Source organism: Vulpes lagopus, chromosome 1 (genome assembly GCF_018345385.1).
Source record: "Vulpes lagopus strain Blue_001 chromosome 1, ASM1834538v1, whole genome shotgun sequence".
NCBI classification, from domain to species: Eukaryota; Metazoa; Chordata; class Mammalia; order Carnivora; family Canidae; genus Vulpes; species Vulpes lagopus.
The window spans coordinates 128,032,698-128,057,682 of NC_054824.1; the positions used below are offsets into that span (position 1 = coordinate 128,032,698).

General features: G+C 34.6%; 1 protein-coding gene across 6 annotated transcripts in view; it reads left to right on the plus strand.

Moving 5' to 3' along the window:
- DSG1 (desmoglein 1) overlaps positions 1 to 24,985 on the plus strand; it is a 77,403-nt gene that overhangs the window by 37,640 nt on the left and 14,778 nt on the right. For 2 of the 6 annotated variants that reach the window (XM_041773975.1, XM_041773983.1), the window contains 8 exons: positions 7,137 to 7,265; positions 7,650 to 7,989; positions 16,556 to 16,591; positions 16,858 to 16,989; positions 18,188 to 18,343; positions 20,163 to 20,307; positions 22,655 to 22,821; positions 24,568 to 24,702. In XM_041773975.1, coding sequence (XP_041629909.1) covers positions 7,942 to 7,989; positions 16,556 to 16,591; positions 16,858 to 16,989; positions 18,188 to 18,343; positions 20,163 to 20,307; positions 22,655 to 22,821; positions 24,568 to 24,702 — 819 coding nt within the window. In that variant the 5' untranslated portion in view covers positions 7,137 to 7,265; positions 7,650 to 7,941. The remainder of the gene's footprint in view (positions 1 to 7,136; positions 7,266 to 7,649; positions 7,990 to 16,555; positions 16,592 to 16,857; positions 16,990 to 18,187; positions 18,344 to 20,162; positions 20,308 to 22,654; positions 22,822 to 24,567; positions 24,703 to 24,985) is intronic. The other 4 variants (XM_041773990.1, XM_041773986.1, XM_041773994.1 and 1 more) reach the window with 2 other exon arrangements.

Below are 24,985 nucleotides of genomic sequence, written 5' to 3' on the forward strand. Positions count from 1 at the left end.
TTACCAACAATTTATAATGCTATTCCTACTTTTGTTTTGTATACACTAGTGGTAAAAATATGTAGAAAAAATAGATATTAAAAACATGATATTTCCTAGAGCTAAAATGCCCCAAATCAAAAAAATTTAATTGTTTTATAGAAAGTTCTTTATTTCTGATTTTCACTGCCATTGAATGTTCGTTCTGTGATTTAAAACAAAGAATCAAACGTGATATCTAGTTTTAATGTCTCCTTAGTCTCCTTTAATCTGGTACAAACTGCCATTTTATTTTCTATATCATAACTGATATTTTTTAAGGATGCAGGACATTTTATTATAGGACATTCCCAAATTGATATTTTTCTAATTGTTTTCTCATTTAATGATTCAGGTTAAACATTCTGGGCAGGAACACTATATGGTTGACAACATATAGTTTTATAGCATCATGCAAGGAGGTATACATTGTCAGTTTGTCCCAATGCTTAGTTTGATCAGTTGGTGGGATGATATATTTTGAGATCATGTAAACACCTGCTATCACAACAAATCTTTGTTCAATAGTATTAAGACCCTTTGATGATCTTTACCTGAACCAGTTATTATTTTGGGGAGTTCACTGTAAAAATTATCTATTTTTTTTCCTTATATTTATTAGCTGGCAATCTTTCGTAAAGAAGAGCTTACTCTTCATCCCATTGCTATTGTGAGGAATGCTATGGGCTCATGTATTCTTTTTTATTCAGTGTGTCAGAGCTCATTTGCATCATTATTCTTTTTGATGACTTATGCATCAAAGACACAAATTATGCTTATATAGCAGAAGTCTTGGTTATTAGGAGATATACACTATCATGATATATGCAACTTCTAAATTATTCAATATATATGAATACACAAATTATACATGTATTTGTAACATGAAGAGAGAGCTAATGTGGAAAAACATTAGCAAATTGTAAATTTGAATGAAGGTTTGAATTTTTTTAAGCAGAAGAGGAACAAAACAATACAAACAGATAAAATGTAAAAAACTTCTTAGTTCTTACACCAAAACCTCAGATTTCTTTTTATTCCATTACACCTAATGTGAGAAGGAAGGAAGCATTTCCCTTTAGTCCCCAGCACCTTATTCGTCCAGCCTCCATCCAATTGGCCAGCTGGTACTGTTTATTTTACTTTTGTCACACTTCTATCTCCTTTTCCCTTTCCCACTGAAACTACATTATTTCAAGGTCATCACTTAAACTATTATGGAGGCCTCCAAATTCATCTTTCTCCTTCTGGTGTCTCTTCTCTATCCATTCTAAAGGTTTCAGGACAAATTCCCAAAGCACATTGATTAGGTTCATACCTTGCTCAAAGCCCACAATGGTTCTTTGTCTACCATAGCATATCATCCAGATTCCTCAGCAGGGCACTTAAGGTCCTCTACATTCTGTTAACACATCAACTCTGCTACCTCTCACAAATGGTACATGTAGGTCTAGTTTGATTTTCCTTTCTATCCTGATAAATTCAAATTCATTTCTGCCTTCTTTCTCATCTACATCTCTATTTGTTGAGTCTGTAGTCAACCTGAAAATTTCAAATTCTACCTCTTCCATGAAGAGTTCTCCAATTCCCTTAATATAGAAATTATTTCTCTTTTGTGGGGCTCATAAAACTCTATTAAGGCCTTCCTTATAGCACATACATCAATATAGCTTATCACAGAGACAAGCCTTATAATTCTTTTAGATCCAGTCAAGGTTACAGCCTTCTTAAAAACAGAAACTTTTATTACCTGTTTTTCTCTCTCCTGACAACTAGTACAGTCCCTATGAGGCCTCAAGGAACATTAGTGGAATTGAATTTTTAAAACTGTAGTCACCAATACTTTCTGAAAATGACAAACTGCTCATAGACTATATCCACACCCCTAAATGGAAAATATCCTAGACAAATATCAATCAATATTTCAATTCTGAATTTCAATTCTGAAACCTATTAGTATCATCATTATCAAAAGCAGGATCTTCAAAAATGAAAAGCAATGGTAGAAAATCTTAAGAAGGTGGAGAGTGACTGCATTGTGCTTTCACCAGAGACAATAAATAATCTGAAGACATAAATTTGCTGCTGACATTCCAATATAAAGACATGGAAATATGAAGTTACTGTATTTTTTTTTTAAAAAAGTATGACATAAGGAGAGCAATGTTTCAGAAACATTATCCTGGAAAATGAATCCAAAATGGATTAAAAGGGCAAGTGCTGAGGTACAATTAGAAGTGTGGCATAGCAATGCTGGGTGAAGAGAGCCTGGAAGGATCTATAGCAGAAGGAATGAACACAGAAAGGCAATAAAAAAAGAAGATAAAAATTTGAAAGCATAGAAGTTGATTTAGGTAAACTACAAGGAAAAAAAGAAGCAATTCAGCATTTTAGAAATCAATTTTATTATATCATATAGGTGTAGTCTTTAATAATATAAGATTTCTCCAACATCACCTCCAACAAAACAGAGCTAAGGGTTCCCAACATACTGCATGATTACTTCTATTTAGCATGTTGAGGGAAAATCTGTTGTCTTTCCCATCCAGCTAGCCTGGAGCTACATGAAGGCAAGGACCATGGTAAGTTCATCTTTACTACCTCAGTGCCTAGTATAGTCAAGGTATATAGTAGGCAAAAAAATAAAAATAAAAAATGTTCTGGAACTGAACTGATGGCAATTTACTATAAGTAAAAGGAAGGACTAAATTTGCACATGAAATCCAAACAGTACATAGAGGTGGGAGCTAATATACATAGGTGTGTGAGTAAAAAACGTCTTCCAGAAGGGAGTAGTATAATTCTTCTTTTACAGTATGTTTGCAGCTACAGAATAACCTCTGTAAGGGCAAAGTTTGAAATTATTCTGAATGTTCCACAACACCTAGCACAGCAATGAAAATGCAGTGGATGCTCATTTAGAATTATTTTTAATTTTTTTAAAGAAATAACAATAGTTTCTTTGACCACTCTTATTTAATCACAAAATATTTAAGCATTAAGATAGAGCCTGAGGTTCACAAAATAATTTGCTATTTTTCCCTGTTCATGAATAGTCTTTCTATAGAGAGGAAAGTACATTAAGATTTTGTGCTATTGGGCAGCCCAGGTGGCTTTGCGGTTTAGCGCTGCCTTCAGCCCAGGGCGTGATCCTGGCGACCTGGGATCGAGTCCCGTCCGGCTTCTTGCATGGAGCCTGCTTCTCCCTCTGCCTGTGTCTCTGCCTCTCTCTCTCTCTCTGTGTCTCTCATGAATAAATAAATAAAAATTTAAAAAAAAAGATTTTGTGCTATCAAATTCTTATTTTAGAACTGACTAGAGAAAAATAAAATTAAGATTTTCCTTAATCTGGTTTAAAAGGAAAGCAGAAGAGTTGGACCATAGATTATTCTAGTCAATTAAACAGTCTTTCTGAAAATATAAAACTAAAAATATATTTTGATTATAAAGTTGTATCTTTTCCTCAGTGGTTAATTGCTTTAATTTAAGTGGTTACTTTAAGTCATCATGATTTCTGTTCATAGAGTTTCAATCAATTTTGTGGATTCTCCTAAAGTCAACTAATTTCCTAATGAATCATATTTTGTATTATGAATTATAATCTATTCACCTAGTGCAGACGTCAGCAAACTTCTATAAAGAGCCAGGTAAGTAGTTATGTTAGGCTTTGCAGGCCACTTTGTCATAACTATTCAGCTCAGCTGTTGTAGAGGAAAAGTAGCCATAGATAATACATATGCAAACAGGCACAGTTATTTTTCAATAAAATAATGAAAGGGCAGTGGGCCAAAGTTGGCTCATGGCTATAATTTGCTAACCCCTACTTAGACCATTATTTTAAATTTTATTATGAAAATTCTCAAAAATGCAGAAAAGATAAAGATTATCCAGAAATGGATAAAGAAGATGTGGTCTATGTATACAATAGAATATTACTCAGCCATTAGAAATGACGAATACCCACTATTTGCTCCGATGTGGATGGAACTGGAGGGTACTATGCTGAGTGAAGTAAGTCAGAGGAGGACAATCATTATATGGTTTCATTCATACAGAGAATATAAAAAATAGTGAAAGGGATTATAGGGGAAAGGAGGGAAAAATGGGAAAAATCAGAGAGGGTGACAAAACATGAGAGACTCCTAACTCTGGGAAATGAACAAGGGGTAGTAGAAGGGGCGGTGGGCAGAGGGATGGGGTGACTGGTGACGAGCACTGAGGGGACAGCACTTGACGGGATGCACACTGGGTGTTATACTGTGTGTTGGCAAATCAAACTTCAATAAATATATATATATATATATATATATATATATATATATTTAAAAAAGAAAAGCAAAGAGAAAACCATATACTATCATTTAGATTTGGCAATTAACATTTTGACATATTTACTTTATGTTATTGCTAAATTACCATAAAGAAAATTTCTGTTACCCGTTTTGCCTCTGCATAATTTAGTGTACATCTTTAAAGATACAATGCTACATAACCTAATAAAATTTCAAATAATTCCCTAATAGTCCATATTTAAATTTCACCAAATATCTACAAAATAATTTCTATAGTTGCTTTGTTCAAATCAAGAATCCAATTAAGGATCAGACATTGTATTTGGTTGCTACATATTAAAAGAAAAGTATCCTTTAATCTAAAGCAGCAGCCTCCATCTCCCAGACTTTGTTGTGACTCACTGAAAAACAGCCTGATTTTAAACAATGTGAACAAGATCTGGAATCAATATATATCATAGGAACATTAATATAGAGACAAGCACAAACATTTTTCCTTATATTATCCTCAACATACTTCCCTTAATTTTTCTATTTTTATGATTCCTTTTCATCTCTCACCTATATTTTAAACAATTTATAGAGCTGATTGGGTAATTTGATACACACCTGAAAGTAGACCTTCACATATGACATAAAAGCTTATTTACCGGGTTTGACTAAAATACATGAATCCATGCTCTGTATATGAAGAGCGTAGAATTATCAGGAATTTTAACCAGGCTTAAGAAATTTTAATTGGTAGAATCCATCACCTTTAGTGAAAGATGCCAATTATTTTCTGTTGTAAGAAAGTATTACACTGTGAGCAAATATAGAAGTGTAGGCACTTGAGATGACCTTCTAGAGTTTGCAAGTGCCTTATAAGAGAGAGGAAAATCCCTTCCCAGGAGAGTTTTGATTCCTGTGAGAAAATGTTAGCTTATCAAGGGAATTCCAAAAAGAAAAAAATCACCCCAAATTCCATAAAATCTCTATGAAATTAGAACTGTTGGTATGTAGGTGGAGATATGCATGCCAACCGATGTTCAGATAGAAATGGGGTCCAGGGAGACCAGAAGCCAACTTGTGTAGCACAATTCTGTGACAGTGTGATATGAAATTACAGGTAAGATGGCTGGAGGAAATAATTGAGAAAATGTGAATACGCAAATGAGAGGGGATTGTTGTTGCCTGTGTTTTAAAGTATCTTAACTCGTTGGCATTGGGAATTAGGATCAGTAAGGAGTCAGGAAAAAGGAGCAGGCCAACTCACATAACAAGAGTACACAAAGAAAAGGGAATCAAAAGGCATTGACTGGAAACTCTGAAAGATAGAGTTCCCTCATTTGAGAAAAGGAATAGAGTAGATTTAACTAAAGGGAGTTGAATTTACAAGGAACAAAAAGAGTTACAGCTTAGAACAAGATAGAAGATAATAAAAATAATGATGCTCTCACCTCTCTGTACTATGCGATACGTTAACCACTGGCCACATGTGGTTGTTTAAATTTAAATGGACTAAAATTAAATGAAGCTAAAAATTCAGTTCCTTGGTCATATAAAGCCACAGTTCATTTGCTCAGTAGCCATAGATGGTTAGTGGCTACTGGATAACACAGAGAACATTTCCATGTCTCAGGAAGTTCTCTTGGACAATGCTACTCTGAAGAGATTAAAATAGTAGGAAAGAGGAAAAGGCAGGGAAAGAAGTGAAAGAAAAGGAATGATGATCCGTAAACTCCCTTTCCCACTTGTGCTCCATATCACTAGTCCTCATGTGACAATTAAGATAGTCGCCGCTCTTCTACAGCAAGGTTCTGACACACCTCCTCTCCAGAGAGCTGCCTGACAAATGCAAGAGTCTAGGTGTTGGGACTCTTGGAGCAGGGCATTGAGTTAAGGGTGGAGCCAGGGTTGGGCTTGGGGAAGTACTATCCAATGCATGAAGCGGGCCTGTGCACAACCTAGTACCATGCCCAGAATTCCAGGTGGATAGAACACTCATGCCATGCAAAGCTGCAAGAGTAGATCCTTTCATCTCTGGTGCTGAGTCTTCAGCCATTCACAGTCATACAATCCTCATACTAATATATTGCTCAGACTAAGTCATAGGTCGATACTCACATTCTATCTTACTCTACTAAGAGAATTTGAGCCTGACCCTCTCCTTTCATTTCATTTACTCATATCAACCAATTCTTATAAGCATTCTTATTCACCAATACTACAAATGGACATCATAGCACCTTCTCTCTAAGCCCCATGAGGAAGAGCATATTATTTCAAATCACTGTTGAGTAACTTCTTTGCCACACATCTGTTGTGAAATGACAGCAGTTTGTAGAGGTTCTGACCCTCAGAGACACCCTCCCTTTCTGGGACATGGTTAGCATCTTTTTGACCATAATCTACATCTTATCAGATGGGTCTCTTGTTCCACACTGCCATCTCAAGACTTCCTGCCACTCACAATATTTATACTCGACATAGCTGAGTAAAGAGAGGATAACCCAAGAACATTTGCAAATGCTGCCTTGTGAGAGTCACTCTTCGGAAAGCTCAGGGCTGCGTTCAATCTCCCATTTGTGTGTGTGGGCAGCCATTTCTTCAGTGCATTACCCATGTTCTAATTGGCTCACTATCCAGATTCTTGGCTCTGTGCTTGGGACTCGTCATTGCCTTTTCACCCACCTCACCTGCACAGCAGCTTTCCGTGCTTCCATTAGCATTTCAGGCACTGATCTTCATTCGTAAAATGGCCAACAAGATTTTAATTGGTGGCTCTGACTTTTTCTATTAATCTGGCTTAGATACTTTAAATTTTGTTTTACTACATTTGAAAAGGGTGAAGCCTTAAAGAGAGAAAAATAATAATTGGGGAGAGAAGATACTCAGAGAAAAAAACAGAGGCTTCTCTGGATTCAGGCTGTCCACTTAAAGAAAACTGTGACTTATGCAGGGGACCTTATCATTGTAAGTAGCATAGTTTTGCTTGTTTGGATTAATTCTTTTTTTAAAAAAAGAACCCTCACTCTTAACATCGGCAAATTTTCTGGTTCTTTGATAATATCTTAAAAAAAGTGACTGAATATTTTCTAACATCCACTGAAATGGAAAGCTTTTGATTTTTGATTAAGACCTGAGCGTCTGGTTAGGAGTATGAACCGGATAATCCATTTTGAATATCAGCCTCCAGACTATACTTGGCTTTTTAAGAATGAAGAAGCTTAAACTACCTGTAAATAGAGCATAGGGGGCAAAGTCCCTATCAATTGTATCACTCTCCATCCCTCAGATCATTTTAAATGCCTGGCACTGAAAACCTTCATTAAAGGAGTGAATCTTCCAACCCCACAGAGAGCTGCCTTTCAGCTGGAAGAAGGGTGTGTCCTGAGCTTTTACCGGGAGCAGTGATGATCTTGTCAAGCATTTCACGGAGACCAGCCCAAGTTTTAAGGGTGGGGATCTAGACTGGTTATACGTACCTTGTGCTCTTCTCCCAGAGAAGGCAGAAACACCTCAAAGCCTGCATGTAAGAACATCTACTGAGAAATTATTTTAATCAGACACCAGTTGATTGGGGGAAAGAAAAAAGAACAGAGAACAAACAAAACTCTCTTGGTCTTGGATGTAAGAGAACCCAGCTGCAATGGACTGGCACTTTTTAAGAACAGCCACAGTGCTGCTCATTTTTCTGGTAAGTGGATTCTGTTAAAAACCCTCATAATCATGCTCATTGTAAACAAGGGAGAACTTTTTAGAAAGTGTTATTTAGTATTATTTCTAACCTAAACCCATTAAAAGTTTATGTTAATGACATGGTGATTTTACGAACTAGATTTTTAAGTAGGGTTTCTCTCTTTAATTGAAGACTCGAGCATATTAACGCATCAGTGTTAACTCATCATATCACATCTCTGACACTGAAGTCAGTGCTAAGTCATGCTGGGAAAATACTAAATGTGGAAAAGTCTTATCACCACTTGATAGCATTTTGTTGTTCAAATTATTTTTTGCAGGTGGGCTCGTAAACTAACATCGCGGCTGTGTCCTGATCTTTACCCTAAACATTTTCTCATTCTCTGGGTATCTTTACTGGCAGATTCACTATAATTTTAAAGCATAAATATAGGATACATATAAATTTAAATCATAGAAGTTTGTGACTGGCCTCACAATCCAAATAATCTCATCAGTTCTATATGTGGTTGGTATCCATATCACTGATAGCAAAAGCCCCACACTGCTAAACTATGATTTTATTTAAAACAACATTTTTTAATCTCAAAAAACATGGCAGTGTGGGAGATTTATAAATGATATAATGATATAATAAGTGAAGGAATAGCTGTAATTAAGGAGTAAGTATAATTATTATGATACTGGTTCTTACTACTGGAAAGTAATGATCGTGATATAAAAGTTGTATATTTGATGTTTAGACAAATGTAATGTGATGCTTTATCACTGTCTCCCTTATACGCTATTAATTTTCTCTTTTTAGAGATAACTAAGATAACAGTAGGTGTCATATCAAATTTCATACAGGTTGGAGAATTTTAAATCATAGTCTTTCTCACAGGAAAGTTAATGTAATCCAAAGAGGCAAGTGCCAGATAAATCACCCTCCAATTTGGCAGGATGTAGTGCTGTGGTTCATATTTGTTTCTACTTGCTTAATTTTTGAACTGGATTGTTGGGTTTCTATAATAACAAGTTAGACCTTTGAATCAAAGTATGCTGGTTAGTTTGAATTCAGTTTATTAAGTAAGAGAGGTCATACCAGTGGATTTGTTACAGATAAGCATCAATAAGCTGGTAGTTTTTCTTCCAAACTGCCTTCAAAGACTAGCCCTGTATCATGAACTTTTTAAATGGATCTTTAGGATCAGTTAATATCATAATTTGGGATGTGGTAGGGATTAACAAGCACTACTGTACCCTATGTTATTTGAGCATAGGGACAGCTATATATTGCAAGGTAATGAAATACTTTTATTTTTAATTTCATATAAAGCAGATCCATTAAGGCCTATTCTAGTTTCAGTTGATTAGAGTTTATTCATATGCTTCGTGCTTTCATTAAATGTATAAAATATCTCATTTCTTTATTTTTATGATTATTTCTAATTAATTACATCTATGAAATTCCTTTAAACACTGTCAAATTAGTCATTCTTCATAAAATGTATCATTTTATCAAAATCATGTATTCTCATTGACCTTTCTTTGTAGAAAAGCTTTCTGGACATTTACACTTTATTTTCTAAGTTTGGATAGTTTTGGTTTTTTGGTTTGTGGATTGTTTGCTTATTGCCATATTTTACTTTGGAATCAATCATAAGTTTCTCCTCCATCTTATGAAAATTATCTCTCTCAAATAAATAAATAAAACCTTTTAAAAAATAAAATAAAATATTTTCCCCTGAAAATTAACTACCACTATAGTGGTAAACTCTTCCACTAACCTTTCTGCTAGCCTCACCATGAAGATTTGCTTTTACCAAAAAAAAAAAAAAAAAAAAAGTCTTTATTCTTCTCTGCTGAAAGTCTATAATAAGTGAAAATCTACATTAGGGAGCATACTTGGACATACTTGGACAATTTTTAAAACCTTTAAGACATTTAAACTGGTCGTATCTTTAATGCAAATCCATTTGAGAGCTGAACAGCCATCTATTTACATGTACGTCGTGTAATCCGTTTAATATACCTGAAAGTTTAGGCTTTGTTCAGATTAGTGAGTTAGATCAAGGAGAATAACGCTGAAAGATCTGTTCTTAAAACAAGCAAGCTGGTCACAGGACTACTCCGTTATTTAGACAAGCCTCCTAGAAAGACAAGAGCTTACACCTGTTATAACACTGCAAGCCAAAGAAATGTTACTGGACCCTCATTTATTTTTCTTTCTTTTTCTGTAGCTGCTAAATTAGTGTATTAAAAAGGGAGGGTGTGGAATGCATTCGAGACCACAGAACAATGACACCGAGGTAGCATACCCAAGAAATCTCTGTGAACGGTTGTTACAATGAGATAATGTATGGCAGGGCCCCACTGTAGGAAAGCAAAATAGATGAAGTATAATTTCTTTTTTTTTTATGCAGTAGAATTTCTATAGTTCTAATGATTTCTGAAAATTATTCGCAACTTTGCCAGATTCAATTAGTCACCAACATCAGCACAAACTCAAGATGTCTTTTTATAGAAAGGCAAACTTCTGCAGCTTATACCCAAAGAACAAATAAATCTATCTTACTGATTTCCAAGAATATCATGCTCTTGCATGGTTAAAACTTGCCTTCAAAAGAAAACCTCTAAACAAAAAGAAAGAAAGAACACCTCTGGCCAGCTGATAAAACCATCTCCACAATTTGACTTAACTGAAATAAATTAGGATAGAAGAAGGAGTTTCCAAAGTATTTCTCAACGTGCAGGTTAAAATACACAGAAAAAAATACATACTTCGTTACATAGTTCATCAACTTACTTGAACCAGACATTTTAAATTTCCATAATTGTGTTTATTGATGCTTAAAGCAAGAGAAGGGCTAACAAACTAGTACAGACCAAACAGAAAAAGGGAGGATTCTTTATGTTTTCTTGTGCACATAGTATAGTGATGCTAATTATAGATAACAGTATGTCAGTAAAATATTTTATAGAAAATGAAGATATTTTTGTTTACCTGTTCGATAAAATTTACAACTTGTGTTTTTTTAGCTTTATTTATTTATTCATGAGAGACACACACAGAGAGAGAGAGGCAGAGACATAGGCAGAGGGAGAAGCAGTCTCCTTGCAGGGAGCCTGAGGTGGGATGTGATCCCAGATCCCGGGATCACAACCTGAGTCTAAGGCAGGCACCCAACCACTGAGCCATCCAGGCGTCCCAAAATTTATAATTTGTATTTCAGGAAAACCATTTCCATTTCATAGTGTTCTTAAAAGCTTTATTATTTTCACTGTAGATATAGGATCAGCATCTTCTTGCACCTTTGTAAAAACAGGAACTACAAATTTCCCATCATTTAATTGGTTGCCACAGAGTAAAACATTTTGCCATGCCCAACTTAGGTAACAGAAAAACCAAAAGCATTGAGAGATGCTGTCTCAATAAATTTGAAGGCCTGGCCCCTAAGGGACAAGGTTCACCTTTTTAACAAGGCTGATGAATGTAGAAAAGAAAACACTCTTGTCTATACCCAGAGCACATAATTTCTGGTAACTCTTTCTCCACTATACATTCACCAAGGACATCGGTGCGGAGTATCCCATTTCCTAACAGGTATTGCCTAAGGAAAAGGCAGAAAGCATGCTCGGCATTGCAGTTACTTATTATGCTTCTGTCAATGAGGGAACGCCCTACAGAGTGCTGGGACATGCCACTCTTGGTGGTTTGCTTGCCCTGCGAATTCCTTTAAAGGACTTAGGCAGGTCGAAGTAGTTTAAATGCCATTGGCTACTGATCTATATTTTCAATTGGTCCATGAGAATAGGGTGCAGCCTTTTACACTTGGCTAATGAAAAACTGCATCTCTACAAATTAATGGCTGCCAGTGGCTCATAAAACTACTTGACTGTAAGTTATTTGAGGGCAGATTCTGTGTCTGATTCATTTTTGTATCCTTTGTAATGCCTCGCACCAGGGCAAGACTGCTCACTAGATATTTAATCACACAAAGTAGGGGCATCAGAAGGCAATTTGGGGATAGTTTATATTTCTCTCCCCCTACACATTCCAAAAAGTGATCAAGAAATTAAACATAGAAATAATAAGGTTGAATTTCCCTTACACTTATTTTTATGGTGTTTTATTACATTTACTTTACATTTCATCTAAGGTTTGCCACAGTATTTTTTAGGGCTTAAGCCCTTTCATCCAGCCTTGAAGCCACTTAATATACATTCAATACATATTTTTGTCAAATAAATAAATAAACCAATAGCAAATAAGAAAACTCAACTTATCAAGGTATATCAACTCCAAACTGATAGTAATACAAAGACAAAACAGGAGTTTTTTAAAAAGAAGCAAATTATTATATTTTGGTTCTGTCCCAAGTTCATCCTTATGATGTAAAATACAGTTATCAAATATGTCAGCATTGGATGCTTAACAACTGGCAAGTGGCTATGGAAGACCATCTCCCAATTATTATATACAAGAGGTTTGCCTCATAGAAATTACTTATTACTTTCAAGACCATTTTATTGTTTGCAAAGAAATGTAAACCTCAGTATCAAAAGAGAAAAAATGACCTAAAAATGAGTATAATTAAAGAACCATTGAAATTAGCATGCAATTTAGTGTCCTGTGGATTTTTTTTTTAATATATGTGGATTGGCTCTTTAAATAGAAATGAAGGAAGGACTCATTGAGGATGCACTTCAAGTGAATTATATTCACTACTTTCTTAGAATGTTTGAATTAGAAAGGGCTTTAGTCTCCTAAGTAGCCAATGAAACAGAGGCACAGAGGGACACACCCAGTAGACAAGAGAGATGAGATATACTCAGCTTAATAATGCCTGTATTCATTTTTAAGTGAATCTCCATCATAAGCCTCCATAGTACCTATTTCCAACTCATTTAGGAATCCAAACTGCTCCCCTGATTATACTTACTCTATAGATAAGGTCTAGATCAATCAGATGATGTCCTTCAACTACCTCTTACAGTCTACTGATTTTAACCTCCATCCTTCCTCTCTTCCTTACCTTCTCTTCTTTCTTTCTGTCAATTCTCTCCTGCTCTGTTACACTTCTACCAAGTACTTTCTTTTTGAACCTCTCTTTCAAATAAAAATCTCCTACTTTTTTCTTTCTTCACCTTCAAAAATCCACATCTCCCTCTCCCAGAGTATTTCCTTGGACGCCATATCTCATTTTACCATCCCATCTTTGTTTCCTTTTGTAGTCCAATTTCCTGGAAAAGAAGCCATCTTAATGTCCCCTTCCCCTCCCATTTATTCCTCAATCCCTTTCAGTCAAGAAGGACCCATTCCATCAAACTGAAAGGATTCTTCTGAAGGTCACACAAAACCTCAGGATTCATTCCACTCCAGGATTTTAAGTCATCTGACACATGTTCACATCCCATATCTCTTTCAGTTCTCCCTTCCTTTGACATCTGTGACATTGCATTATATTTTCTTCCCACTTTGGCCACTTCTTTTCTCTTTTTCTTTGTTGCTTGTTTCTGTTGCTGTTCCCTATTCTATAAATGTAGGAATTCCCCTTGTTTCATGCTTGGCCAGAGGCTGTTTCTTTGTTGTATTCCCTACTTTAGGGTCTTCAAATTCTCCCATGATTTAAACTGTCCAACCTGAGCAGATCATATGAGATCTGAACATTGTTCATGATGCTGATACATATTTCAAATTGCTAAGCACCTTCACCTGGCCATTTCTCTAGCATCTCAAAGTCCATGTGTTCTAATCTGCTACATTCTGCTACTGCCTTGCGCCTCACCTCTTAGTTTGAAACTGCCATCACTTGAGATTCTTCTTTCTCCTGACTCCCATGTCCTATTTGTTCTCAAGTCCCATCCATTTCAATTGTGTGGATTTTCTGCCTTGATCTTCCCTGTTACCACTGTCACAGTCAACAGCTTCTGTTCCTCCCTGCTTCATCTCTGGTCTGTTTTGATGTGGAACACTCAACTACTTGTGGCCTATAATCCTGCCTCTTTCTACCACCTGTGGACAGAATAATCTTTTAAACCCACAAGTTTACCATGCCTTTTCCATGATCAAATAACTGATATTTTCCTACTGCACACAGGGATTAGGTATTAGAATTGGAAAGTAGCTTTATATAATTTATTCTCCCTCTCATTTTACAAATGAGAAAACTAAGGCTTAGAGAACTTAAGAAGTACATTGAAAGCTTTCTGACTCTACCAAGCACTCTTTTTATCTCATTATTTTGCCTTTGAAAGTCCAAGAGTGACTTTGTTTCATCGCTTATTCTAGACTCTGAGCAAAACAATAAGGCTATGTCAACACAACATATTTTTAAGCAGACTTGGCAGTTTTTTAATTACTAATTCAATTGGGAGCCTGATATTATGGTGAAACTTATTTGGTCTTCTGCCTAAATTGCCTCTCATGGGAAAAAGAATGACCCAGCTTCATAAAGTTGGAAGGTTTATTAGTCATCTGGCATAGTTCTCCAAAACAAACAGTAGGCTCTGACACTTCAGTGTGGAAGGGAAGTGCAAGACAGAGAACACATGCCTACATAACTCTGTAGCTATGAAGAAATGGCTTCCAAATAGACAAATAAGGTATCCCTACACCCCCGTTCCACATCCACAAATGGGAGAGAGATAGAGTTCTCATGAGTCCACAGGTAGCATGAAGTAACATCATCTTAATTCTGTACCTGAGAGGGACTCAACAATAACATTTGAGTTACTTATCTAAACCATTTGAACCATCTACTTCTTTTCCCCCTGGAATCACTATTATTGTTGTTGTTGTTGTTGTTATATATGGACATTCCTGTTAGGCTAACATGAGATGAGATTAAAATCAGAATGTTTTGAATTCTCAAAGTTGTATTGTCAATTTTCCATCGTATAGCTTATTTAATAATTTAGTTGGAATAGGCTATCTTGCATTTTATTGTAAAACCCATATCACAAGCACAAATTTAGGCTGAATTGTATTGGATGATATTTAGCCATAAATTTGTATCCCAAACTCAATTTCCTCATCTGTAAAATGGAGATAATGACCACCTGTATTTGTGAAGATCGAAGGCACGGATTTCTCTAAACACATTATCTAGTAATTAGTCACTATTCAGTGAATTGTAACAGTGATAATAATAATCAATATTAAATATATACCATAAGAATATAATTCCTATAAAAAAATCTCTTCACACTACTCTCATTAACCAAAAAATAGGTATTTTCCTGAATTATCAATTATAACAATTTTTGAAAAATATGCACTTGGAAACCAAAATTTTATTTTTATCTAATGGTGAGATTGAAATTATAAAAAGTAACTTACTCTATCTTGAAGTTTCTATTATTAGTATTTTTTAAATGCAAGCTTCAATTTCTTTTATCAGTGATGCAGATAAAGTCTAATTGTGATAATAAATTTCATACGTTGCAGTTCTGAAAAAATTCAACTAGAAGTTGAAAATTTCTTAATTAGAGAGAAATAAAAACCAAGGATTTACATTATCTTTAATGACTTGAAGTGCAAGTTAAAACTTAATAAATGCAAATTAACCTTCACATCTACACCTAATTTTTAGATAGGTATTTTACTCTGTCTTAAGTATACTGACAATTTAAACTTAATATATAAAATCCATCTTTTTAGAAATGCTTTCGGGTTTTAGAGAAAAGTAATTTAAATTATCCTGATCTTTCACTACAAATCATATGTAAAGATCAAGATCAAGCTGAAATAAGGCAGAGCTCTACTTGAGTAGTAGCTCATTTGTTGAACAGGGAAAGTGTTTAATGCTGGAGAAGATTGCTAGAAGTTGCTTACCCACTAATTTGTCCGTACATGCCTACAATTTCTTCTCCTTGCTATGGAAGGATGCATTTATATCTTTTTTTTTTGGGGGGGGGGCTAGCATAAAACATCAAACAGGAACTCATTTTTATAAAAGAAATTATTTGCGTGTTAGAACTTTTTATTCTCATATTTCAAAGCAAATCTATCATCTTAAGATTTTCAAAATACTAGAAAATCTCCCATTTAGAATTAGAATATGAAGGAGCAAATACTCTGAAACTTGTCAGATACTTTCAGTTCTATATGCTTTCTTTACTCCACTTTTTTTTTCTATTTTCCATCTATGGCTAGTAAGATCCTGAAACTATAGTCAAAGCTTAAGTATCTTAACTTACTGTTGAATATTACAGAATAGCATCAGAATAGCTCTTAAGTGCAAGATTTATGAAGAAAGCCTAAATTTCCAACCCTCACTCCTCTTGCGTTCAATATTTTAGGTCATATGATAACACATATCTGTGTAGGCGAAGAATGAAAGAGGTTAAAAAATAAAAGTCATTAAAAAGACGGGCATAACTGAAAAGTAAAGACAAAAAGAAAAGGAATCTATAACATCATCATTATACCTGGGAGATAAGCTAGATCCATCTCTATCTGGACGGATAAAATAATTCTAATGACTCACAAGATTTATTTGATTTTTAAATGATTGGATAACATGAATTGTAAAGCACTTAATGAAAATTAACTGTTGCGATTATTTTGTATTTTACAGGTGGTGGTGGAAATTAACAGTGAATTTCGAATCCAGGTAATACACAGCAAATCTATTTTTTTCCAAATTAGAAATAAGGAAAATAGTTTGGAAGTAACAACACATTTTCAAAGAAAATTCATCCTTATAAGTAAAAAATGAAGGTTATGCTAAAATTAATAGATTATCAAAATTACCAATTTTCCTAATTGAACATCCTCTCTTTCTAATATTACAATTACCCTCTCCTCCAAAAACTTCAGTGGCATGTGAATTATGAATAAAAGTTAATAGATACTACTACTTTATCATGCCTATTCAAGGTAAGAGATTACAACACTAAAAATGGCACCATCAAGTGGCATTCAATCAGGAGGCAAAAACGTGAATGGATCAAGTTCGCTGCAGCCTGTCGTGAAGGTGAAGACAATTCAAAGAGGAACCCAATCGCCAAAGTAAGTATCAACACCAAAGCATAAAATCAAAAATCAGAATGGATGGGGTTAAATTTCAAAACAGCCTATCTTTTAAATATTTTATAAATATAAACTCACTTAGAATTTATCATACAAAACAGAAGTATAGTCACTCATATTATGAAAACTGAAGCCATTAAAAAGATAAATTAAGAAATTTAGGCACTGGGTTAAACAGTTAAACATTGACGTGCCTCATTGGTAAAATAGGTATACATGATCATAATTTATCCCCAATTCTAAGTAGAAAAATACAGTGATTTAAATAATGAATTTATCACTTAGCACACTCAGAGGGAGTATTTTAATGTTCTTTCTGCCTGGATCTATTAGAATTGAATTTCTACTTTTGGCTTTTTTTAAGTAAGAATTCACAATGTACCCTATTTCATACTCTTCCTTTCATTTCCCTTTGTTTTCCTTTGTATAAATACACACACACACACACACACTCACAAATATATCCCCACACACAGATTCACACACAGATACGTATACATACATAGACACATATACAATATACGCACACATTCAGACATATATACACTCTCCAGTTAGATTTGCTTGGAGTCATACAACATTGCATTTCAAAGAATGCAATGAACCCAGCTTCAATAAGCCATTTATTTGGGGGAAATTTCCTTATTTTCTGATAATACATCTTCCCCCATTTTCAGAATTAAGGGCTTCTACACAGTCAGATAAGTCTTGTCACCTACATAAAACTACTTAAAATTTTCTTCTAAAACTACATTTTTAAAATTTTTTGGATCAAGAGATCAAAGTTATATAAAGACAACACTGGTAAACTGGAATTACCTACTCTAGTGCCAGTGCTAGCACAGAGCCTGAAAATAATATGATCAATTATAAATGTGGAAAGAAAGAATGGATAAATGAATGAATGGATGGATGATGACTACATTGTCCTGGGTTTATTAAAGTGGTATGTTATTTTTTTTCTTATTTGGTATAAATAGAAATTGAGTTTCTTTTATTAGATTGCTTGCTATTATGGAAAATACTAGAGTTGAAACTAGAAAAATAACTATTTCCAGCATTTCCCAAAAGGTAACAGGTACTGACATTCTACAGTTCTTGAGAAAGATAGCTGTTTATCAAACCTAGCACTTTTTATTTGTTCTCTGTAATATTTTCACCTGTGCTTTCTCTGCAGATTCATTCAGATTGTGCTGCAAACCAGCAAGTTACATACCGCATCTCTGGAGTAGGAATTGATCAGCCACCTTATGGAATCTTCATCATCAATCAAAAAACTGGTGAAATTAATATTACATCCATAGTTGATCGAGAGGTCACCCCTTTTTTCATTGTAAGTTGGCTCCACACCAATATATGTGTTAAGCCTTAAATTATTTTTAGAATATCTTAAGCTCAGATCATATTTGATTTGATTTCAGGAATCCCAATATAATTTTTGGTTGTCTCAATTTATGAGCATCTTATGACCCAACAGAAACAAATAGATTAAGAGAAATGTCTTGCTGAAATGCCTTAGCAAAAAGTGTTAACTTCTGGTCTGTCCCCAGTGGCAAACTAGAATATTTTTTTTGGAAGGGCAGGGACCTAACTCTTACACTTCTTTTTCTTTAATTCAGCTGAGAATATTGGTTCTCTTTAACTCCGTTGTCAAATGATGATTTTTGAGCTACTATGGGAGGCTCTTCTGAGTAAACATACTTTATAATAAATTAACATTGCTCCAGCTCACCTGAGCTAGAAGGTGCTTTGGAAAAACTCCCATTCATCCTTAATTTAATCACACATCCATTCTTGACAGTGGCTGTGACTTAGCTGCGAACCCACAACCTCATTAGCATTTAAAGCAGCTGACCTCAACTTCATTAAAAGTCTGAGGCCTTCCATTACACACTTCCACAATTTTCTCTCCCCCGGTTCAGAAATATTCTGCATTAAATCCAAAAACAGGATTAATTGCCTACTTCTTCCCACAGTTTATCTTCATGAAATTTCCATTGTTCCATAATTACCTGTTTCTTCAAGAACTTTATTCTACCAATTTTATTTTTTCGTCTCTCTTATGCTTGTTCCTTGGCTGCTTCCATTTCCATTTATCATCATGGTCGACACTTGTTAATATTTAGAAAAAAAGGAAATACAGAAAACCCTTCTTGATCTTGTAGGCTCTTCAATGAAAACCTCACCCACCCATCTCCCCCAGACGCCTTCAAATAGTAAGGGATGCTTGTGCTTTGTGTCATTACTGCTTACTGTGTATTCCTTAGGCTGCTTTAATTCCTTAGTCTTCTATTCCAAACCTATATTCCTGTCTTATTTCTGACAATGTTTGCCCACAAACTCTCTAGGTCAGCATGTCAACCTATTAGCTTTTCTTGAAGCACAAGGCATTTCTATAGTACAAGTAAAACAGCATACATTATACTTACATACCCTTCATATAGAAGTAATAATAACAACAGCAATAATAATACGAACACCCACAAAGTTACCACCTAGCTAATGAATACTACCTTTCTTTGAACCCCCCCCATGTGACTCTCCTTTACCCCATGCTCAAAGCCAATAGCCGCTACTCCTAATTTCAACAATGCATTTTCACTACTCTGCTTCTTTCCTCACATAAATCCCTTTTCTTGGAACATCTTGTCAAATCCCAGCTCCACTTTTTGGAATTCTCTCTCAAGATCTTTCTCATTCATTACATCCTCCTATTCTTTAAGTAACTTATCATGTTACCTTTTCTCAAATGGTATTTTGAGTTTGTATTTGCCTCCCCTTATTGATCATAGGTACTGCTTGTACCTACAGTCTAGTAGGAAATAATATGTCTTACTTTTTTTGGTTACCCTCTGTGCCTAGTATAGTATCCAAACAAAGTAAGAACTTAATAAATATCTGTTGCAGGATGCCTGGGCGACTCAGTGGTTGAGTGTCTGCCTTTGGCTCAGGGTATGATCCTGGGGTCCTGATATCGAATCCCACATCAGGCTCCCCACAGGGAGCCTGTTTCTCCCTCTGCCTGTCATCTCTGCCTCTCTCTCTCTCTGTGTTTCTCATGAATAAATAAAATCTTAAAAAAATAAAAAATAATAAAAATAAATAAATAAACATCTGTTGCAGCAAATAATTATTCTTATCTTCTCTCCTAGATCTATTGCCGGGCTCTGAATTCACTGGGTCAAGATTTAGAGAGGCCTCTTGAGCTCAGAGTCAGGGTTCTGGATATAAATGACAATCCTCCAGTATTTTCTATGTCTACTTTCGTAGGACAAATAGAAGAAAATTCTAATGCAAGTAAGTAATCCATTTTATTAAGTAAACAAGAATACATTGACTTCCAGATCACTCTTCACAGCCAGGCAATGAGATACCAAACTAAGAAGGTACTACTTCATCATGAATGTAAGAGACTAAGTACAGAAAACCATCCAGAACAGAAAGTCATTCTCAGTCTCCATAACAGCTTTCCCTTCAACTGTGGCAGCAGCTCCAGTTTGGCATACTCAAGGAGCAACTACAAAGAAATAAGAAGGGTTTTTTCATGTAACTCATACATCAGCTTTTTTTTAGATTCCTAAGAAGAAATCCCAAAATACTTTGTACAGTGGTGGCAGGGGCACTGGGAGGAGATTTAGCCTCCTAATCTGGCTGCTCTGAAGGGCAATTTCAACCATTTCTGTTCATATTGCCTGTTTTATTATTATTATTCATTTGAGAGAGAGAGAGAAAGAGCACGAGAGCACGAGTGACAGTGAGAAGAGAGGCAAAGGCAGAGAATTTTCAAGCAGACTCCCACTGAGAGTAGAGCCCTATATGTGGCTCGATCCCAGAACCCAAGAGATCATGACCTGGCAAAAATCAAGAGCCAGACCAGATGCCCAACTGACTGAGCCACCCAGGCACCCCCCCAACCTTTTTATTTTTTAACCTATTTAAAGTCATTAGTAGAAGTCATTTCCAGAAGATCTAGCTTTTGACCAAAATCTTCAAGATAAACACTTAACAAGCATCATTTTCCCTTTTTATATAAGATGAAATAAATACAGGTCTTGCTTACTTTTTACTCAAGTTACTGATTTTATGTATTTGAAATAGACTATAAACTTAATCCTGTTCGGCCCACCATGCATATTGAAAACTATTGTTTGAAGTGGGGTTAATTGAGGGGTACCAGAAAACCTATAAACTAGATAGAGCATTTACCTGAACAAGCTTTGGTGATCTAAAGGTACAATGTCCTCCTTATGGATTACTGTAAATGGCAACATCTTAACTGTAAATATTCAGCCACTTGAGAAAATCAATTGCCTAGCATACCAGTAAAGATTGTCCTAAATATATTAAAAATAGCAGAGATGATTCTCATATGAATTCAAAACTTCAAGTTATCATAGTTACTTTTAACCTGAGTGGTATATTTCTTATAAATTCCCAAAATCCTGACATTTTACTTTTATTCATTAAAATACTATACCTATTTTTGAATAGGTATCCATTCTAAAATATCATCCTAAAAGTGTTGTAAAAATTTACACAATATGGTAAGTAAAAAATTGAATAGAAATCAATTCATTGTTTTCCATGGTACCATTCTTGAGGCAAGCACTATCATTAGTTACTTAGATATATATGTTTTATGCTTATATAAACATGCTTTTGGAAACAACTGGGAACATATTTTACATATTAATACATAATGTAAATTTTTGTTTAAAAATATTTCTAACATTTTTCCATATTAGGAAATGAAGATGTCTTCATTACTTTTAATAGCTGCATTGGATTTTACTGTATGGATGTATCATAATTAATTGCTTACTGAAAATATTTTAAAAGAATGCTGAAATGAATTAACATAAACACACACAGAGATTGAGAAAGAGAATGAGAGGGAGAAAGTTCAACTCTTTCATGAATTCAGTGAGGACAATACTATTATCATCCCCATTTATAGAGTGGAAACTGAAGCCAAAATCATAGAGAAACATTTTAAAAGACTCTTGAGAGTCTTTAGTTGAGAGAGTTGGTCTGACTTTAATATCACCATTAGATTGTAGTGAAATAAAATGATATTATACTCGATAAATCACTGAACGCTGATAAATCATTGAACACTACATCTGTAACTAACTGTGTACTTTATGTTGACTAATTGAATTTAAATTAAAAAGAAAAGGATTACACTAAAATGAGAGAAGGAAAAGCAGAGTAAAACATTTCTTTATTTTCTAACTATCAATAATGTGTAAATTCCTGGTAAAATGTGATCTTTTTGTCAAGGCAAAGGTATAGAAAGGAGTTAAATTAATGATATGTTGGAGAAGTAGAAAGGAAAATGGTAGTGCAGGACACCTGGGTGGCTCAGCAGTTAAGCGTCTGCCTTCAGCTCAGGTCATGATCCCGGAGTCCTGGAATCGAGTCCCACATTGGGCTCCCTGCATAGAGCCTACTTCTCCCTCTGCCTGTGTCACTGCCTCTCTCTGTGTGTCTCTCATGAATAAATAAATAAAATCTTTAAAAAAATGGTAGTGCATACGTTGTACAGACCAACCAACCCTAACACCTTGTTAAAAAAGCAATGTACTATATTATAATGAAAATGCAAACTGTCCATTTACAACCAATTTTCCTTGATTTCTAGATACTCTGGTGATGAGACTCAATGCTACTGATGCAGATGAACCAAATAACTTGAACTCAAAAATAGCCTTCAAGATCATAAGACAAGAACCTTCTGATTCACCAATGTTTATTATCAACAGAAACACTGGAGAAATTCGTACAATGAATAGTTTTCTAGACAGAGAGGTAATATTGTTTTTCTTTGAATGGTCAGTTTCAAAGGAAGTAATTCTAAAAGCAAGAGTACCTAAGAAAGAAAAAGAAGACAATATGTTTAATTTTGAATTATATAACCTTTTTCATATAATGGTAATGATATAAGAAATATCTTCAAAATGAAATACATTAATGTATTTCATAGTGAAATACTTAAATACATTTTAAACTGTTATTTCTCATTCAATCCTACTTGATATTTCTCTCAATTTAAGAAAACTATATTCTGAGAGTACACAAGAATATACATAAGGCAGAGGCACAGCTGTACTCTTCTTTTAAAAGTGTGATCTATAATGAAATACATTTAAGAAACAATTGCTATTATGTCCCCCATCTTGGTAGGTCACAATGCATGAACATGGTAGAAGCTCCAAGAATTCTTACAGGCTAAGAAATTTATTTATCTTTCTTTAACCCAGAATATCGTAAGCTCATCTGAATATGAGACAACAGAACTCTTCTTTTTCCTTCCTATATCTCACCTACTGACAGCCCAGATTATTTTTGGAAATTAATCAAAATGATGGATAGCAATTGAGTAACATTCAGACAAATCTTTTCACTTACAAATAATATAATTAGTGATAGTTAGCAAGTTAGAATCAGCATGGTTTCTATTAATACCACATGGTCCCATTATTTAATATAAAAGTATCAATTTTTTCATCATTTTTAAAATACTGATAGGATTTACCTGATCTGTATTTTAGAGATATAAGTGAAGTTTTATTTTTTAATTGATAATTAAAATTTATTTTAATTATTATAGTTATTTTGAATGAGATCTGTTCAATCTCATGAACAGACTGTTAATGACTGTGAACACTGTTAATGACCCCTAGGTTTATAATAAATCAGATGATTTTCACATTTCTTAATGATCCAAATCCTATCAGTTTCTAAGTTACCTATATCTCCTTTTTCACTTGTTCGAAAATAACCACTAGAAGAAATTTACTATTTACTTTTTCTCTCTCAAACTTTCTTAAAGGGGCCAGTGGGATTCCTTTCATATCAAGAGTTTTAGTAGTGAAGAGCTCTAAAAATGAAAGGAACTCTGTAGTCACTAGCAAGCCACCAAAGCAGATATTTTGAACCTGGAGTCCATGGAGAGACCTCAAGATGTCCCTAACAAAGAATCTTCTAAAATTATATCCACAATTTTGAATAAGGATGTATGTATATACGTGTGTAGGAAAGGCTTCTCTGCTTTTGCTGAATTCTAAAAACTTAAGCACCATTGAGTAGAATCAAGAAGATAGAATTATCAATGACTCCACTGCTTCTGCCCACCATCCTGCCTCCCAGAAATGCAAACCATTTGTTATCTCTTTATTTTCTCGTACATTTCAGGGCTGATTATTTACAGCATGGAATTTTCATGTCATAAATTCTTGATAAACCTAATCTCTCTCCTCCTAAGCATTTTGGTCCACTTTACCCTTTATAAACTTTTTTCAACCTCTGGACATGAGGCTTTTAAATGTGTTTTCTTTTAAATGATGCTGGATAAGCATTACTGGAAATAGAAGTGGCAACGGTTTGTGAGATTTGATTCATGTGAGATATGTGGATTTTCAACATTCTGTGTTACCCCTATCTCAACATAAATTTATGTAAATGGTGAGCCAACATTTTAAAAGAATTTTGCATGAGACAAAATATGGACTGTCTGGATCAACTATGACATTTTTTTGTAATGTGTGCTTTTAGCAATATAGCCAGTATTCCCTTGCTGTGAGAGGCTCAGACCGAGATGGTGGGGCAGATGGTATGTCAGCAGAGTGTGAGTGCAACATTAAAATCCTCGACGTTAATGATAACATCCCATACATGGAACTGTCTTCTGTAAGTATTTGTCCTTGAAATTAATAACTTTAATTCATTACATTCTAAAATTTGTTCAAACAATTCTATTTACAGAGGTACATGTTATTTTTAGTGACATACAACCCAAATGTAGACATGTGTTTTGTCTTATGTTTGTTTATATATTACATAGGAAAAATATATGTATTTGGACAATGAAGCATGAGCCTATAAACACAGATCTCATTTCTAAGTAATGAATGACTGTAAACTTTCTTAGTAAGTCCAGAATAGTTCTTCTCTCACTCACACAGTTGTTAAG